General features: G+C 34.9%; 1 protein-coding gene across 1 annotated transcript in view; it reads left to right on the top strand.

Moving 5' to 3' along the window:
- The window catches only part of LOC138712640 (voltage-gated inwardly rectifying potassium channel KCNH6-like), a 352,191-nt gene that overhangs the window by 271,223 nt on the left and 63,496 nt on the right, over positions 1-17,472 (top strand). Inside the window, exons 4-6 of the mRNA XM_069844606.1 lie at positions 1,692-1,839; positions 6,693-6,852; positions 14,087-14,261. Of these exons, the coding sequence (XP_069700707.1) occupies positions 1,692-1,839; positions 6,693-6,852; positions 14,087-14,261 (483 nt within the window). The remainder of the gene's footprint in view (positions 1-1,691; positions 1,840-6,692; positions 6,853-14,086; positions 14,262-17,472) is intronic.

The following is a 17,472-nucleotide window of genomic DNA, read 5'->3' as shown; positions in this document are numbered from 1 at the left end:
ACTGCCCTATACCGTAGCTTGGGGATCAGCGCAATAGATCTAATAAGGTCGCAGTGTTGGGTCGTAGTGTCCTCGTACTAAATTCAATTCAATTCAAGGTTGGTACTTTAATCTAACTTTACAGATCTGGCAACCCTGTCTGCGCGTCAGCGATTCTTTTCTCCCCTGCAGATCGCACACCTAAACTGTGTTTACAGTATGTTTACTCGTTCGCAGAAATTTGACTCTTGTGGACTCAGTCCTTTTTACTACCTTTTCACTTTTATTTTACCAATTTTTGTTACGACAACCTTTACTACTTTCCAGGGGCGGCTCTACAATAAGAGCTGCCATTTAAATGGACCTGAAACAATTAAAAATTTAAAGCGTCTTTTTATTTAATCAAGTTCATTGTTTCATTTATTTTTCCAATTCATTCTCCTTCGATTCGAGATTTTACTGTCTGTAGGAGCCTTGAACTACTCGAGAATTTTAGCTGTAGTGTACTTTTCGGATCTGTGATCGGCAGTTCTTAGAGCTCAACGTAGGGTAGTCGGCAGCAGAAAACTGGTTTTCTTCACCGTCCCATAAGACTGCATTAGAGCTGCAACCGAAGCAGCTCTCTCCGAATATACAAAAGAACCGCCAACACCCTCATCTCTTTATGACTTGAGTTAGAGCACATAGGGTTCTAGTCGACCTGGTTGGCGAGTTGGTATAGCGCTGGCCTTCTATGCCCAAGGTTGCGGGTTCGATCCCGGGCCAGGTAGATGGCATTTAAGTGTGCTTAAATGCGACAGGCTCATGTCAGTAGATTTACTGGCATGTAAAGGAACTCCTGCGGGACAAAATTCCGGCACATCCGGCGACGCTGATATAACCTTTGCAGTTGCGAGCGTCGTTAAAGAAAACATAACATTTAACATAGGCTTCTAGACTACTGTATATCATTAGAGTTTCAGTGTGTTATACATAGTTCTGTGGGTGGTGTGATGTGATTAGTCAGTGTGTCTAAGGAAATATTTTATATTAATAATTAATGAAATGAAAACCTAATCGACCAACCCTTTTCGAAATTAATAGAGAAATAAAATTACATGTTAACTTAAGAAATTAGGACGTCTTACATACAATTTAAATATTGACATTTCTGGAAAAAGTCTAGGAAATCATGTAGCCTACTAGTCATTTTAATACCGAAATGTGTAATGGAAACGATTGTTTTTTGCTGCGCTCATGAAAACGCTTCCTTCCCCACCCGTGTATTCTGTTTAGAGGAGAAAATACATGGATAAACACCGGAGTGAAGGATTTAGTTAATTTGACTTAAAAAACTAGAAAAGCTTGTCGGGCACATCTCCACTACGTGACTAGTTGTTCCAGGTGGGAGAGGTGTAGCGCACGGATGGCTGGAGTACAATTTCGGGTGCACAGTCAACTTCGAGAAGGGGCTGTAATTACACGCGTTATCCGATTTAGATGCAATAAACAGCATGCGTTTGCTAAATACACTATTTTTCATGCAGAACTGCCAACCTTTGTAACCGCGGGCCGCTACTGCTACTTTCATTTTCTCGTGGCACACCAGCGGATCATTCTCTGTATACTCACCGTTTATGACTGGCAAGTCTTATATTGTTGTACGTATTTGTCGTTGATAGATTTTTACATCCATAAATCACAGGGCTTCATTACTTTGCCCGTTTTTCCAGTCGATCGCGCTCGGCAGTCCTTCCGTCAGTCCTTCAAGATGGGATCTCTGAGGGCCAGAAGTCTGCGTTTGACCGGCTATCTCACTCCACCTAGTGACGTCACCACGGAAGAGGCCGACGAGGATGAAGACAAGAAAGTGGAGCAGCGGTAGGTACTATAGATTCATCGGCTGGCATTGTATTATCAGTAGTGAGTTTCCTAACCAATTAACTTCTAGAAATAGCTTCAAGTAAATCCATAAACATTAACTCACTATTACTTCAAATATAAATGTTTTATACGAACAGATGCATTATAGAGGCCAATCTTCTTATTGGTTGAATGATATGAATGTTACTATCGATATGTATTGTTGTTGTAATCGATATAAAACATACAAATCAAGCTTTCAGGTATAACTTCCTGTAAAGTGGATTTGAATAATTTAGAGGGAAAAAATTGTTCCGGGGCCGGGCATCGAACCCGGGACCTTTGGTTAAACGTACCAACGCTCTACCAACTGAGCTACCCGGGAACTCTGCCTGACACCGATCCAATTTTTCCTTCTATATCCACAGAACTCAAAGTGGGCTGACAACAGTCAAGCAACCAACATTGAGTGCACACTAACTCTGTGTGACTTAAATTGTGGTTTTCTGTTAACGAATAGTGACGTGTATTATACAAATCAAGCTTTCGAAATTATTCATATCAACTTTACAGGAAGTTATACCTGAAAGCTTGATTTGCATAATACCCTTCACTATTCGTTAACAGAAAACCACAATTTAAGTCACACAGAGTTAGTGTGCACTCAATGTTGGTTGCTTGACGGTTGTCAGCCCACTTTGAGTTCTGTGGATATAGAGGGAAAAATTGGATCGGTGTCTGGCAGAGTTCCCGGGTAGCTCAGTTGGTAGAGCGTTGGTACGTTGAACCAAAGGTCCCGGGTTCGATGCCCGGCCCCGGAACAATTTTTCCCTCGAAATTATTTGATATAAAATATGCTGCTAAGTTCTAAATTGACTGTCAGTTTTATATTGTTGACTTGTAGCCTACTTCAAAATGGAAATAAAAGCAGCAATAGTAAAACTTATTTTCCCAGGACCAAAAATATAGTACAAAGTCACTAAAGTCACATCAGCAGTAACAAACTGTTTAAATTCTTTTTATTTAATTTTTTAATTTGGTAGCATTTAATACTTATCGAATATCGAATACTACAAACGCTAATCGAACCATTACTTCCGCTTACCGTTTTTTACGTAAAATGTGCGATGGGTGGCCCCTAAAATGCATCTGTTCCCTTCTGTTAATTTATACGTGTTAGAAAATACATCAATTACTTGAGAATTGCTCAGTGAAAGTCGTAGAAAGTCGATTGCGCTAAAATTTCTACAAGGCGTAAGAACTAGAATAAGTCATTCAGGAAGGTCTCCATATCTGACATACAAATTTGTAACTAAACTGCATTAAATTTAAATGCAAGAAGGAATAGCTGCTTCTCGTACAGGGTTTCGCCTGCGACGTCCTGCATATGTTTTTTTAATTAACACAGAACCTGTTTCTACAAAGTATGTTCGATACCACAACTTTATGGTACATTACGCACACCATAGTCACTTCGAAATTTCCTTTGAACTGTTTAAACACTCTCAAATTTAGCAAAGCACAGAACACATTTTTCCCGCTGTTGATTTGTAGTAGCCACACAGTCTAGTATATACGTAGGGAATATGCATCCATAAATAGTTGCTAACCACTAGGATCGCTACTATCGTCTCATCATAGACAGTGCGAAATAGTTCCGGCGCAGTCTATTGTTCCTAGTATCCTCAACAACTCAAGCTTCGTGATTGTATATACTAGACTATGTAACCATTTTAATCATCTACGATTTTCATTTGTTTTTTCGGATTATGCATTGTTGATTGTCATATATGGAAACTCTCATCTTTTTATCGTAATATAACCAGCAAGAAATTTTTCCTACTATTATAAGGGCTTTATAGTAATAAATTAATGTTATTGGTATCCAAACGGATCAGACTGTAGGAGAAATGAGCTTCTAAACGAGGCAAAAAAGTATATATATATTTACCAAAATTTTAAAGAAATCTGACATTTTTATTTTCTAGAGTCGATGAATGTATTTGCATTTCCACCCTGACTAGACTAGTGACGCAGTAAACAAATTAAACGAAGACTTGAATTCGATTTCACTGTGGACACACAAATTTGGATTAAGGTTAAATCCAGAGAAATCGCAAGCAATCGTAATGGGACATAATCGTCGACGAAGCACTCTTGAAAGTAGTACTATACCACATATAACATTGAATGGGATTATTGTTAAATACAGTGAAACAGTTAAAAATCTTGGCATTGTTATGGATAGCGATCGAAATTGGAACATTCAAGTAACACACATTTGCAAAAAAATATTTTCTCAACTTCACTCCTTGTTCCATATGAAAGAATTTCTACCACTTAGTCTAAAAAAGAATCTTATTCAGACGCTTGTAATGCCCCATTTTTGATTATTGCGATTCCTTGCTAACTAATGTAAGTTCACTCTTAGCTGAGAGACTACAACGTGTTCATAATGTGTGCATACGATTCATCTGCAATACTCGTAAATTTGACCATATAACACCTTCCCTCTAGTTACTTTCATGGGTGCGTCTGAAGGAACGAAGAACAATACATTCACTGTCTCTTCCGTTTAGAATCATGCATACTTCTACTCCGAATTATCTGTTATCACGCTTTCAATTTCTTACAACTCTTCGAAACCGACATCAAGCACTTCTTTCTAGCCCTCATCATAGAACGTCTTTATACTCATCTTCCTATACTGTAGAAATACCTCGCCTCTGGAATTCGTTACCTAATGACGTCAGGGACTGCCGGACTTTATCACAATTCAAAATTAAATTGGAAAATTTTGTCTTAGTTAATGGTTTTAGATATTGTTAGAAGTATTGATTTGTGTTTTTTTTTTTCCTTTTTTTAATCTAGATTAAAATTTCAAGTTTCTTGTTTATGTTAATTAGTTAGAATGCAATTAATTATGATACTTAATCACTTAAGTTTGTGTGACTGCAACCTGTGTATACTGTATTTTTGTGTGGCTTTACTTTGTTTATAGTGTTTTTTCCTCTCTCTCTTTATTTCTTGTGTAGCTTTACTTTGTATATAGTGTATTTTTTTCTGTTTATTTCTATTATTGTATTTGTATTTCTGATGTTGTGAAAGAGAAGGCCTGATGGCCTTAACTACACCAGAATAAATAAATAAATAAATAAATAAATAAATAAATAAATAAATAAACAAGCAAACAAACAAACAAACAAACAAAATGAATGAATGAATGAATGAATGAATGAATGAATGAATGAATGACACCTTAACTGTCTTTCAAGATTTAAATTTGTTGATTTAATATTGAATACAACCTCATTGTAATAAGTACAGTATAATGCTTTCGTTCTCCCTATAATTTTCAACTCATCCTCATCTTTTTAATTTGAGTCAAATCTTCTCCCGATTAATTGAATCGGTATTGCTAGAAGTATTGATTTGTGTTTTTTTTTTCTTTTTCTTTTTTAATCTAGATTAAAATTGCAAGTTTCTTGTTTATGTTAGTTAATTAGTTAGGATACAATTAATTGTGATACTTAATCACTTAAGTTTGTGTGACCGAAACCTGTGTATACTGTATTTTTGTGTGGCTTTACTTTGTTTATAGTGTTTTTTTTCTCTCTCTCTCTCTCTTTATTTCTTGTGTAGCTTTACTTTGTATAAGGTGTATTTTTTTCTGTTTATTTCTATTATTGTATTTGTATTTCTGATGTTGTGAAAGAGAAGGCCTGATGGCCTTAACTACACCAGAATAAATAAATAAATAAATAAATAAATAAATAAATAAATGAATGAATGAATGAATGAATGAATGAATGAATGAATGAATGAATGAATGAATGAATGAATGAATGAATGAATGAATGAATGAATGAATGAATGAATGAATGAATGAATGAATGAATAAGTAAGTAAGTAAGTAAATAAGTAAGTAAGTAAATAAGTAAATACGTAAGTAAGTAAATAAGTAAGTAAGTAAATAAATAAGTAAATAAATAAGTAAATAAATAAATAAATAAATAACACCTTAACTGTCTTTCAAGATTTAAATTTGTTGATTTAATATTGAATACAACCTCATTGTAATAAGTGCAATATAATGCTTTCATGCTCCCTGTAAATTTTCAACTCAACCTCATCTCTTTAATTTGAGTCAAATATTCTCCCGATTAATTGAATCGGTATTGCTAGAAGTATTGATTTGTGTTTTTTTTCTTTTTCTTTTTTAATCTAGATTAAAATTGCAAGTTTCTTGTTTATATTAGTTAATTAGTTAGGATACAGTTAATTGTGATACTTAATCACTCATTTAAAGTTTGTGTGACTGCAACCTGTGTATATTTTGTGTGGCTTTACTTTGTTTATAGTGTTTTCTCTCTCTCTCTCTCTCTCTCTTTCTTGTGTAGCTTTATTTTGTATGTAGTGTATTTTTTCTGTTTATTTCTATTATTGATGTTGTGGAAGAGAAGGCCTGATGGCCTTAACTACACCAGAATAAATAAATAAATAAATAAAATGAATGAATGAATGACACCTTAACTTCTTTCAAGATTTAAATTTGTTGATTTAATATTGAATACAACCTCATTGTAATAAGTACAGTATAATGCTTTCGTGCTCCCTATAATTTTCAACTCATCCTCATCTTTTTAATTTGAGTCAAATCTTCTCCCTATTAATTGAATGAAAGCCTTGTTCTAGATCAGTAAAGCACCAATACAGGCATCCTTTTTAGCACTCTCTATGTACTAAAATATAAAAACAAAAGAATGTCGCTTAACATTTATTTCGCTGATTCTACTAGTTAATCCTCACATTCCCATATGCTCGTTTCTCTGAGCCTCTAATTATTCTAAAAAAGATAACTCATGTTACAGACCGCTGACAACGGGGTCAGCGACGCAACCTTCTGCCGAACGCAAGAGGGGCTTCTTCATGAAGACACGGCCACAAACCATACCCACGGAGACTAGAGACGCCGAAAACAACAACCAGGTGTCCACTTCGCCCCCCGCACCCATTGCATCCCCGGAAGTTGTGAGTACTTCATTACAAAGTTCTCTACCACACATTGTCATTCGTAAGTAATTCATCCCTCCAAAAAATTACCAACAGTAATGATTCTTAGGTATGTTATGCGTATATCATTACCAGGGAACGGATTTATATGGACTAAAAATATATGAAATATGTAAATATATATGTAGTTATTTTTACCAAAATATGGAATTAAATATGGATTTTTACCAAAATATGGAATTAAATATGGACTTAAAATTATAAAAAAATGACTATGTACGTTAAATATTGGTACATTTTAATCAAACTAAACAAAAAATATAATGGACGTACCTTATCTTCCAATGTAGTTTCAACAAAACACAATTTTTATTGTCTGTTACCATAACAATAGGTTACAAACATTTCTTTCAAGTGCTGAAAAGTGAATCTTCTTCTATTGTCTCTGAGGATAGATTTATACTGACTAAAAGAGCGTTCGACGTCACAAGAAGTAACTGGTACATAATTCAATTTCACAATGTCTGCTGGGGATAAGTCCAAGTTAATCTTCACTGTTGATTCACCACTCATCACAGCAACAACCTTTTGTAGTTCTTCATATCCAGGGTTTTTTGAAAGTACAGTGTCCACCTTAGCTCTTACTGCATCTGCAACTTTACCTCTACCACGATTCAGTTGTTCCACAGTACTATTTATAATTTCAAAACTTTCAGATAGTGAAAGGTGCCTATTTTGGAGACTTTTGAGCGTTTTTATGATGCATGAAAATGTATGCTGAATGTGAGCTAAGTCATTCTTCACACTTATGTCACAGGTAACTGTTTTCGCAGTATCAATTGAGACTGCATCTTCAGAGTCCAATGCAAGGAGAACATTGTTAATAGAGTCTATATGTTCGGCATAATATTCAACTGCTTCTAGCCATGTACCCCATCTAGTTAAAATTGGCTTTGGTGGCAATGGAATTTCAGGGTACATTTCTTTCAACACGTTAACTCTACTGGGAGCTTTGAGAAATACTTTTTTCACTGATGAAATCAACAAATCTACTTTAGGGAAATTGTCTCTGACCACTTCTGCCACACGATGAAATGCATGCGCCACACAAGTAAAATGAGTCAATTTAGGATATACAACAGATAATGCTTGTCCAGCTTTGACCATATAAGGGGCAGCATCGCTAATAAAGAATAACACATTATCGTACATAATACCCTTTGGCCACAGGATACCCATAGCTTCGTTGAACAGTTTAACTATAGTTTTGTTATTGCACTTTTCTAGAACATCACAATGTAAAAGAATTCGTTCAGAATATTGTTCACTTAACAAACCGATAACTACATTACCAACAAGTCTACCTTCTTTGTCGGGAGTCTCATCAATGGAAACCCAAATTGAACTATCTTTAATTTCATCTCTTATCTTCTGTATTGTCTCATCGTAGATGGATGGAGCATACGTCTTCCTAAGTGTTGACTCATCCGGGATTGTATGTTGAGTATATTTTTCAAGGAATTCCCTGAAGACCTTATTCTTTAGTTTGTAGAGAGGAATATCAGCAGAGATGAGAGAACGGCACAGGTCGATGTTAAACTCAGATCTTACATTCGATGTTGTTGGTTGTGTTAAAAACAATTGTCTCTGCTTGGAATTTAGTTGTTTGTTGGCCTGATGTTTACTAGTTGTAATGTGTTGTTGCACCAGGAACTTTTGTGTAGATGATACTGCACACTGACACAAATTACAAAATAATATTTTATTGTCAGTTGATAAACCATCTTCTTTAAATTCTGAAATGTAACTTGTTAGTTTTGATTTTAAATTGACTGAATGACGTACTTTTGGCATATTTACCGTCTTTATAGTATGATTTACAAAACTGAACCTATGTGTACTCTGACTGGCATTTAACTGTTGAGCTGCACAACTGAAGTCTGTTAAAAATTTTAAATTAAATTAATACAGTTTTGTAACTTACTTTCCCATTGTTGATAGGACTGCTAATTTTCAAATAACTCTGATGTTAAAGGGATTACTGAACATGTGTTTAAATCTCTATTGTTGAAATGTATTTTTAAAAGTTAATGGAATTTTGTTTTGTTTTATTGTTAAACCTAATATAATATGGACTGTTTTATATGAAATATGGAAAATATATGGAAATTAACGAAAATATGTACTAAACTCTAAAATATGGAAAAATATGGAAAATAAAAGTAGGATTTTTCAACCCTACACATTGTGAAACATAAAGATAATGCAAAATATAAATTATATTAGCTTTATAAGTAAATATGTATTTACATATAAATCCTTTCCCTGATCATTACCAATAATGTTTCCTGATGCTGTACAGCCAATTTGGTCACAAATATCGCCATTTCCGCACTCAAAGTGTGGACGCTATTGGTTTACCTGGTGAGTTGCTAGCCTGTACCATCTACACATTGTTGGCGTGAAATAGAGGAACGAAATGCCTCGCAGGTGTAAAACTGTGAAACAAAGAATTCCGCGGCCTCCGCGATCTCCAGACCTAACTCCCTTGGACTTTGTAATTGAGATTTGTTAAGAATCGTGTGTTTGCAACTAAACCCCGAAATATCTCTGAACAGATGGAACGAATCGTGCACATTATGAATTTGGTCACACCTGAGATGCTTTTGAGAGTGCCCAAGGAGATTTTCCGTCTTTGCACTTGTGTATCCTTCAGGATGAAAAAAGTGTTTACAAATCTGGGCTATAGTTACTGTACGTTTACTGTAATAAGAAAATAATTCTTTTATGTTTCTGTGTACGTTTTCATGATAATTACACCAAATTTTGAATTCAGCAAAGATTGTGTCCTTTGTCACTACACGAAAACGTAGCGTCTTTTGGTGGGCAAAGTTTTGACCGAATCGACAGTATTACACTAGAAAAGTTTTCAAATAACACAGATGTATAACACATCCAAAAAATCACCAAAATTTGTCAATTTTCCTGATTATAAGCTACTTGCCAAAGACTTTGTATTGTTATGGTTATTTAAAAAGCAGTGTCCAAGTTGTACGGGGACATCATTTTATATTTACTTCAATTCTTATTGTACCTGAGTTTTTTAATGTACTTCACTCCCACCCCTTCTACTAATGAAGTTCAACCGTCCTCCACACAGATCCAAGACTGCATATACAGTTATAGTAGCGTTACGGTCATAGTAAACAGTACGTTCCAAAAATATGTTCGCGTTTTTCAGTGACGAAAGAGCTTTCAATATTGAATCATTTTCGCACAGCTACTGTCGTCCATTTGGCTACGTCGTATCCCGATTTACTCCACCAGCTTTTATTCGCCAGCTAGTGGCTGGGCTGTCTTAGCTCTTTTCTGAGAACATTAATTTCTGTTAGGAATTGGACGTCTACGTAATATTATACAACTGTTTATAATAACTAAAATAAAAGGGCCTTGTTAAGTAATTACCTGTCACGTGATTTCCCCTCCCCTTTCTACGACCCTACGACATAACCGCTTGGACGGACAGTAGGCAGCATGTCTGAGTAATTTTATCTTTTCGGATCGGGCAGAAGTGAAGATTGAATTTACAGTACGTAAGGTACTCTTTTATAGAGTAGGTACAGAATTATTTCACCATGAGTTACTGGTACGAAAGACGAAACTGGTAATTGGCATTAGGTACAATAGTCTATAGTGCGATAATATGCACAAAAGAACTGAAGCCTGTATCGAAATGAACGGCCACCATTTTAAAAAATGTGTTTAAATATCCATATTATGATTATTTTTCAATTTAACTTCATTCTCTATATTGTACGCTAATGTGCTGTAGACAGTATAATATGCACTGCATAATGAATACGTCCACATGGACAGCTCTCAGTTCGTGAAGAAAAACACTCATTGTTAATAGTGTACTATATTTTGATTAAACAAAAACCTAATGAAAATGATCAAACTCAAAGGCGCAATATTTCCTAGTTTACGTAAATGGATGAACTACTTTTCTTCCCTCCTATACCTAGTAAAGTGATTTGTTTGTATATTACGCCAGTATCATCGAACTCCAGTCGTGGAAGGGTATAGCAAACGGCGTTGATCCAGAGGTATAGGCAAGTTAATATTAAAAATGTTAGTAAAAATAAAATGATGCCCCTGTATTTAATTGCACAATAGAATTTGGGTTTTTACTCCGAAGTTTTCAAGCATTTCAGTAGTTTCCTCAGCAGAGGTTTTGGCTAAAAACTTGAAAAACTGTGTGCTTTGTTGAGTCTCATATGCTTGAGTGTGACCCATTGAACTGTAAGTTTCTTGAAACGTAACAGACTCTTAAAAGAATCCAGTTTGAAGGAAGCCTAAGTAAACAGACACAATAGAGTGAAGACTCCTTGAGTAGCTAGCACAACCGACTCAATAGAGAATAGTTGTTAGAGTAGTTGAGGATAAGGGACCCAAGAGTAGGGTGACCAGATTCACATCGACAAAAAAGAGGACACATAGCTTCAAAAAGGAGGACATTGTTCGAAAAGACTTGCGAAGGACGGTGATAAGTGATCATATGTTGCACACCAGAGGTCTGCATTGGACGTTTTCGCTCGAGCGCCAAGTAGTTCATAGCATAATCCGATAGGTTGCGCACATGTATGATGGGTAAAATTGTCACGAGCGATTAATCGTCGAACGGTATAAGCCGAGCGTTAGACATTCGTTCCTGTTACAGTGATGAACTGTGTAGTAACATCATAGATGTTTATCATTTCAAAACTTTGCAGTGTTTAACTAACCTCTCCATAGTACAACTACAAAACTTGCTTTAAAATGTAATATAAATGTTGTAGGTAATTTTTCCCCCATACAGGAGTAATTTTGTTTTTGCCACATCTGATAGATGTTATTGGATGTAAATGTAATTATTATAAATGGAGAACACAATCACAATACAAGAACTGTATCAAGTTTTCTAGTAATAATAATAATAATAATAATAATAATAATAATAATAATAATAATAATAATAATAATGATAATCTCTAATAATTAGTGTATCAATCTTTGCGTCTGTAACAGTTATGCAGCATGATTATTCGTTTTATTATATTTTCTGTGACGTTATCTCTGTACTAATATTGTTATTAATCTACTGCTATATAATAATATTTTGTAAAACGTTTCTACATTGTCGCAGGATATAGGCGGAACACTATGTATGGAACTATCATATTATATATGTGGTAAATCAAATATTGAATAATTATTAATTAGCAATAATAACTGTATATCGAAGTTTTTCATACTATTTTGTTTATAACTTCATGTTCCTGTTTTGGTACGTTCCATTGATTGTTCCATTAAATGTTTATCATAAACGCAGAAAATAAAGCCTTATTTTTACCGTGTGAGCAAAACAAATGTGTATCTTATCTGTCGCCTTCCATGCAAGATAAGACATGTCGGTGAGATGACCTTGTACTATGCTTCTATTTATTACGAGCGTATCACGACCGATCGTATCTCACTCGAGAGTGCGACACTCGACCGAGTTCAAGCGAGCGATTTAACTCCAATGCAGCACTCTGTTGCACACGTATCTGATGCACATATTCTGAACTCGCTGTAACGTGACTGACAGTTCAGAACTTAGGTCACTTAACAGAAAGTCACAATAATCTAAATGCGGCATTACTAATGTTTGTACTAGGGTAAGTTTTAGTTGCTGGGGCAAGAAGTTTGTTAAGTGACTCAAACAGTGAATGGAGGAATAATGTCTCTTAGTAACCACATGGAAGAATATTTAATTTCACTACTTTCTACAATTTTCTTGAAAATCTTTCTTCATAGTTGTTATGTACAGGGACCGGATTTTTATGTAATTACATATTATATTCCCTTCAACCTAACCGTATATAAATAAGAAATATTAGCGAATCTTGCAATTATCATTAATATATTAAAATTTGATACTACATATTTTTACATATTTACCCCACATTACATATTATAGCTTGATATTACATAAATCTACATATTTAGGGATTTTATTCATTTTTACTTCTCTGAAATAAAAAAAACTTCTGCTGGGGAAGTTACAATTTGAAATACACAGATTTAAAAAGTTTTTTTACCTACCCAAGAAAGGATATATTTCTGGACGAAACATAACGTCCTTAGTTCCAGGAAGTAATAGAGGCACTCACTCCATACCGCCCACTATAAATATGAGTGCACAAAAGGCAACTCTTCTCATACAACTACCTTGTGTTGTAAAAATCACTCAGAAAGCAGCGTTGCCTTCATGCGGTGGAGTGGGACGAGGGCGACATGATTTGTCTCGAACTATAATTGTTCTGCACACGTCTTAACAAGCCGTTCCCATGCAATTTGCAACCTTACCCACCCTCTTCCTAATCCTTCCAGTGAAAACCCGTGTCAAGTCTGACATGAGCTGTAATAAAGTAGCCGACTTTTGAAAAGAAGCTGGAGTAAAGGAACAACTGGAAAGCTGTTGAAAGATTAAAATAAAAAACTTTTCAGGTTATTGCTTGACCTCTTTACTTTAAATTTAGGGATTTTCCGAGCAATTAGAAAGTATGGTTCTCGGCTGAAATAATCCTACTCTTCTGAATGAGACAGGAATGTCACTTTTCAAACAACAGTTTGTAAATGCCTATAGTTTGAGGTTTTAGTAGGTACTTGTTTCTTACAGGGAGCAGCTAAAATGCATCTGTCCCACATCTTCTCTTATTTTCTCCTAATCCAGTAAAGCGAAACAGTGCTTGCAGTTCTGTTGTGTCATTCATTTCACTCAGTTCTCTAGTTTTAGTACTTACAGTATAAAGTGCAGGTGAGTTTATCTGCTGCTTTTAACTAACTAAAATGGCCCCTGAATCTTCAACCCTAAGACAAAAATAAAATCATGGATTTCGATGGACGAAGCTTTCACTACAGATGGAAAAATAGTAATGCGTCAAGTGTGCGGTAAAAAAGTCTGGTGCTCTATGAAATCACAACTGGAGAGTCTTACCTATCCTATACCTGCCAGATATTGATATTAAATATTTTCATGATTTTACATATTTTGGTACATATTTAGCTTATTTTTCTTACATAAATATGTACATATTTCACACCTTGATATTACATAAAAATCCGGTCCCTAGTTATGTATTATATTTTTGTTTGAAATAGGGTACACGCATTTCATTTATAGTTACGAGTTTAACTGTTGTGGTAAGACGCTTCCTCGCTTTTCCAGCTGTCACAACGAAGCAACCTGTGGGAGATGGAGGAGCCGCTGGCTTCCCCCACTCACGCGTCACGTCCCGTGCCGCACGCCACATCACTGGACACCATCACGAGGAGGGCGCGTGTGCCCGAGCCTGGGACCACGGCCCACAAGGTGCCGAGCAGGAGCGCCACTGTCAGTGTCTGTAGGTATCTCACCAGCTCGCAGCCTTCAGGTCCTGCAGGATATCTCGGTTCGTCCTTCTGTCCGTCTGTCGCTACGCAACCATGTCCCGAGTCTAACAGATTGTATCTGCATTTATATTGGTACTAGTGGCTCGTGCAGCAAATGCTGCTGTAAACTAAGTTCGTGAGACGTTCAAATAAAAATTTTTCAGATTTATTTTCAATGAAGAATACCAGACATTTTGAAAGTTATTTGCTCCGTAATAATGAAACATACTCCCTCTGAATGTTTTTTTTATGCCAAATACTTTTTCTTGAACCTATCCACCTTCAGTTTTTGAGTTTCAACGCGAAAACGCAAGAAACAAATCTATTTTTCCCTCTTACAGTGATTCGGTTCAGATCCCTGTTGTGCAGGAGGCTTTAGTTCGATCGGGTGAGGTTTCCAATAACTCTTATTTTATTTTTTTTTATTTATTTAAATTTAAATATAGAGAATAAAGAATATAATTACAAAACAAACAAGAGAAATAAAAATAAAATAATACAAGCAATATAAAAAGAAGATACAGTAGTATTAACAAAATTTGAGACCGAATGAGCAGCGCTCGTGCTCGGTCGCAGTTCAGATATAATATTAAAATAAAAAATAATAACAATAATAAAAATAAATAAGTAAAATAAAATAGGAACTAAAATATAATTACAGCGGCAATGGAATTATATAATATAATATTAATACTAGACAAGAATAATATCGCACGTGAAAAGTAGGACTAATATAATATTTCAAAATTATAGAATACAAGTATAATATAGGTTGATTAATTCATATACATAGGCTATAAATTTATTTAATCAAATTGATTTTTTTCCGAGGCCTAATGTCATTGACCTTGGCACAGAATAAGAATGAACATTAGTCTGATATAACCTGGAAATTGATTTAGAATTGGAAAACGAGATGACAAATTGAATTTATTTGAATATTATTTACAATTAACGCTAATTATTATAGTAATTTTCTTGTTATATGTTAGTGGGTTACATGTTAGAAGTTCTGGGTGTAATTTAGTTAAAGAATTGTACAACCGAGGGCCAAAATTTATGCTATGCTTTAGACCAGCAGATGTGAGACATTTAGGTTCTACTAATGTTGAATTAATATTTCGTCTTGTGTCATAATTGTGTGTCTGTAATACAAACTTATTACGATTTTTATGATAAAATTTTAACAGCGTATACTTATAAATTTGTTCAATATTAAATACATTAAATTCAGAATAAATTAATTTAGTTGGATAATCGAAACGTTTCTTCAAACAAATTTTAATTATTCGTTTTTGTAGTAAATTTAACGGACTAAGATTAATTTTTGTACTTCCACCGCAAACAATTATACCATATTGAATGATAGACTGAATAATGGCCAAATAAACATTTCGTAGAACTCTAATGGGTGAGTAGCATCGAAGATTAACGAATTTATAAATTGTTTTACGAAGCCTCTTACAAAGATATGTAATGTGATCCTCCGTCTTTTCCAGCGGTTCAAAAAAATTGGGATGAAATACTAATCTCTCTTGTTAAGGGGTCCCTTCAATCATCTTTTTCTTCAGATACAGATAGTGCCCGTTTTTTGGCTCTCCAACAAAATGTTTCAGGATCTTGGCTTCATGCAATTCCTTCCCCTAAAATCGGTACCCTTATGGATCCCAGATCCTTTAAAGTTTCCGTGGCTTTACGCCTCGGTTGCAAAATCTGTCACATTCATAAATGTATCTGTGGCAATATTATAGATTCTTACGGCCACCATGCCTTAAGTTGTGTCATGAGTAAGGGGCGTCTCTCTCGTCATTCATCGCTCAATGACATCATTAGAAGAGCATTAACATCCTCAGGGGTTCCATCCATCTTAGAACCTTCCGGGATCAGCCGTTTAGACGGCAAGAGACCGATGGTCTGACTCTAGTCCCGTGGCGTGTAGGCAAATCCTTAATTTGGGATTCCACATGTGTGGATACACTGGCCCCTTCAACCTCTAAGACACCAGGATCTGCAGCAGAAAGTGTCGCTGTCAATAAACACCATAAATATAAACATCTTGCAGATAATTATATGTTTGTCCATTTGCGGTTGAAACGTTTGGATCATGGTGCAGTGAAGCCAAAGCTCTCATCTCCACCATAGGCAGAAGTTTAGTGCAGCTTTCTGGGGACCCTCGAAGCAGTCAATATCTACGTCAGCTCATTGGTATCGCCATTCAGCGCGGTAATGCTGCAAGTATTCTTGCATCCTTCCCCGAGTCCTCTTATTTAGATGAGATTTTCTTCCTTTAATTATTCAATTTATTTGTTTTTTATTATAGTATACATATCAATGTGAATACCATTTCATTAGAATAATAAATTCGGTAGTTATTTTGTATAGGCTAAAAACTAATTTTATACTTTTCTAAATAGACTCCTAAATTTAACTGAATTGTCACTTCATTGTAACAAAATGTTTGATTTTTAGATACAAATTATTTTTATGGAATTTCTCAACTAGTAACAATGTCAGGACGATCAGTGGATTTTTCATGTGGGAGTAAAGCAATAGCTATTTAAGGTCATTGTGCATTGTAAGTGAAAGTTAAAAAAAGTCAAGTTTGCTATGTTTTCGAACAATAGACATAACATTTTGGTATAGCTGCTGCATGTAGAGCTTGAAATGTAGAGGGTAAAATCATTTTATCCTGCTAAGAGATCTTGCTGAAATGATCGGGAGACTACATAATTTTGTAGGCTTCTTATTTTATCAGTAAGTAATACCTTTTGGTCTTTCCTTAGGAACTGTAATTTTTGCGCTCTCTCGAGCCAATACTGAAGAGAATGACGCATATAAATATCTACACCACACCGCCATTAAGTATATGAAAAAGACTCAATCTCACTTGATTAATAACTACAATAATATCTTATTTTTAATAACAATATTATTATCTTACGTCAGTTTTGTAGTTATATAGCCGCCACTCAGTAAATTGTAGAAATGAAGATCTAATTTAAGATATTATCTAGATCTACCTACATAACCCCAAAAGTTTCACTTTCATATCATCAATATAGCATTAATATGTAGCCTATAATTAATGAAAAATTGTCACATAATGGCATTAACTATAATAATATTTCATTTCTAATGGTAATAATGTCATCAAACCACCTCAAGTTTTGTACATTTTAATAT

Source organism: Periplaneta americana, chromosome 13 (genome assembly GCF_040183065.1).
Source record: "Periplaneta americana isolate PAMFEO1 chromosome 13, P.americana_PAMFEO1_priV1, whole genome shotgun sequence".
Classification (NCBI taxonomy): domain Eukaryota; kingdom Metazoa; phylum Arthropoda; class Insecta; order Blattodea; family Blattidae; genus Periplaneta; species Periplaneta americana.
The sequence above is the reverse complement of the archived record's forward strand: the minus strand, read 5'-3'. Positions and strand labels throughout refer to the sequence as shown.